At 53.2% G+C, this 2907-nt stretch overlaps 1 protein-coding gene across 1 annotated transcript in view; it reads left to right on the top strand.

Moving 5' to 3' along the window:
• The window catches only part of PTPRN2 (protein tyrosine phosphatase, receptor type, N polypeptide 2), a 789125-nt gene extending 787176 nt beyond the window's left edge, over nt 1–1949 (top strand). Inside the window, exon 22 of the mRNA XM_011941545.1 lies at nt 1677–1949. Within this exon, the coding sequence (XP_011796935.1) occupies nt 1677–1748 (72 nt within the window). The 3' untranslated portion in view covers nt 1749–1949. The remainder of the gene's footprint in view (nt 1–1676) is intronic.
• The last annotated feature ends 958 nt before the right edge of the window (nt 1950–2907 follow it).

The raw sequence follows: 2907 nt of genomic DNA, 5'->3' as shown, positions 1-2907 counted from the left end.
CGGGGCGGCGGGGCTGCGGGCGGCGTGCAACGGTGTTTCTCTATTCTTCCCTTTAAAGATCATTTCTCAGGCTAGATTTCCAGTGTGTCGGAAGATGTAAATAGATAGATGACACTTACATTTCGCTTCCCAAAAAGCCACGCTTAATTTTCGGCATTTCCAAGCCCTCACAAAGCCTCAGTGCACTGGCAGCGCAGCACTGGGGAACACATGGCCTGGGTGGCCGTGGATGCGTATTTAGCCTGGATCCCCTAAACGGCACCTTCCTTGTGGGAGGGGCAGGAGTCGGCATTTAGACAGAACGTTTGCGGACCTTCCCGGCACAGCCTGACCCGAGCCCGTGCCCCCACGGGGGCAGCTCCCACATGATTTTGAGGAGCAGAAAGGTGCCCTCTGGCAGTGCAGAGGGGAGAGAGACGGGGCGCAGGCAGACGCATCTCCCCGGCTCCCACCCTGACGTGGCCGCCACACTCAGTTGACTCCTTTAATAATAGATTCTAACACATCCCCTAAGAGGCCGCGTGGCCACACTGCCAAAGGCCGGTGGAGTCCCCAGCAGACCATTCCGTCAGCATCAGGGCAGAGGAATATGAAAGGAGAAACTGTCTTTTGTCTCAAAATGAGCATCACATTATTTTGACTTTCTGATGTCTTGGTTCAAGCTATTTTCCATGTTTCTGTTTTGCACTAAACATTCAAAAATGGAAATTATCATTTTTGGTTTGGGGCTACCCTGTTCCTTAAATGGTCAAGTACTGAAGCCCTCGACAGGGCTTTCCTTCCCAGAGTTGTTAGCTGGGTAACAGCCTGCATGTTGTTACCGTCCACACATTCTTGGCTGTAGCTGGAGTGCTGCTGACCTGCTTTCGAGTTTTCCATAGCGGTGTTTTGAGGTGGAAACTGAAGAGCAAGCAGAAATGAGCATTTATCTGCCTCACCTGTGGGAGAGGAGGCAGATACACTCTCTGGCGCTAAGCCCTGGTCTTTGGAGGAGCGAATAGTCCTGGCACTGTGAACCCGTCCTTCACACCCACTGGATGCTCTTGGCAGGCTGTCCGTGGAGGGAGGGGTGCCCCTCAGGTGTGCCTGCCCGAGTGGCTGTGGACGTGCACGTGCCCTGAGCCAGGAGGGGTGTGGACAAGGGAGGTTTTTCGGCATGTGGAACGGAGTGGGTCTGGTCTGAGTAACAGGTGGATTTCGAAAGCGATGAAACGCCACACTTCTGAGGACAGGAAACGCCCAAGCGTGGCCCTCATTGTGACTTTTAATGGCCACATCTGTCTGGTTGTCTGCACCTGCCCCTCACTCTGTCCACCAAGGCGGGCGGCCATGAGGAGGAATCGTGACGTCGTAGTGTCAGAAGGATGGGAGCCGTTTCCTTCTCGCTGCTTCTGTGGGCAGCTTCTCCCCACAGGGGGAAAGATAGGCTTTCTAGTGCGAGAGAAGTTCCAACGTGTGTCCATGGTTGGATGCACCAAAAGGTACACTTTCCTTTCTAAGGAAATCTTAGCCTTTTGCCTTTTTTGCTAAACAATTTCTTTCTGCGAAACGGCCACAGAGCTGATGCTGCGTTGGGAAGTGGGGACACAGCTCTCATTTGCAGGGAGCCGATGCTGTGGCAGGAGTGGGGGGAGGACGCCATCTCATTGGCACTTCTCTCCTCTCTCGCCCTGCAGGAGCAGTTTGAGTTCGCACTGACAGCCGTGGCTGAAGAGGTGAACGCCATCCTCAAGGCCCTTCCCCAGTGAGCGGCGGCCTCGGGGCCTGGGGGGAGCCCCCACCCCACGGATGTCGTCAGGAATCGTGATCTGACTTTAATTGTGTGTCTTCTATTATAACTGCATAGTAATAGGGCCCTTAGCTCTCCCGTAGTCAGCGCAGTTTAGCAGTTAAAATGTGTATTTTTGTTTAATCAAACAATAATAAAGAGAGATTTGTGGAAAAATCCAGTTATAGGTGGAGGAGAATCAGTTCATCGATTTTCACTTGCTTAAAAAAAATACTTTTTCTTAAAGCACCCATTCACATTCTTAGTTGCAAGTAATGTTGCGTGAACAATGCGGTAGCCGGTATGTTCAAGGCAGTTTGCAGGAAGAGTGTGCTTGTCATCTGCCGCTTTCAGGAGGGTGGATCTGCTGTGCAAGAGGGGCCGGGGAAGCTGGCAGCACTCGGTGAGGCCGCCCGGCGCACAAGGCACATTTGGCATTTGTCTTTAAGACAATTTATCACTGGGAGAAGCCACGGGGTCAGAACTGAACATCATGCAGCTTCGGGGCAAGTGAGACAATCACAGCACCTCACTGCATCTCCATCAACACTGCCCTGGGCACCATGGACGGCCCCCGTCAGCCACACCTGTCACCCCAAGCAGAGAGATTCAGGGGCTCCCCGGGGGCAGACACCTGTCCACCCCATGGGTAGTGCCCACTTGAGGCTGGCACTCCCCTGACCTCATCTTTGCAAAGTTACAGGTGCACCCCCAACATTGAGATATGTTTTTAATGCTAAAGTATTGATTTCTACATTATGAAAGCAGACGCCCCCGTGAACACTTACCTGTGACATAACTAGAACCAGGAACAACCAATCTGGGCATTGAGCAAGCTGTGAGGGTCCCCAAGAGCACATGAACCTTGCCAGGCCCCCGCTGGCTCCTCCAGGCACATCCTGGACCTGTGGGGCTCCAGAGAGGGCCGAGGAGGAGATCAGGGCGACCCGGAGAGGGCTGCGAGGATTTCCCTCGCAGGAGAGGAGGAGATCTGGGCGACCTGCACGCACTGCTTAGAGCCTGGAAGGGAACCACGTGTTCTGACATCATGTAAACCTAAGCACATAGAGAGATTCGGATTTGGCAAAATAACATTTGAGTATCAGATTCGCCATCACCCCCTACCCCAGAAATAGGAC

The sequence above is a fragment of the Colobus angolensis genome, unplaced genomic scaffold (genome assembly GCF_000951035.1).
Source record: "Colobus angolensis palliatus isolate OR3802 unplaced genomic scaffold, Cang.pa_1.0 Scaffold2, whole genome shotgun sequence".
In the NCBI taxonomy this organism is placed as follows: domain Eukaryota; kingdom Metazoa; phylum Chordata; class Mammalia; order Primates; family Cercopithecidae; genus Colobus; species Colobus angolensis.
The sequence above is the reverse complement of the archived record's forward strand: the minus strand, read 5'-3'. Positions and strand labels throughout refer to the sequence as shown.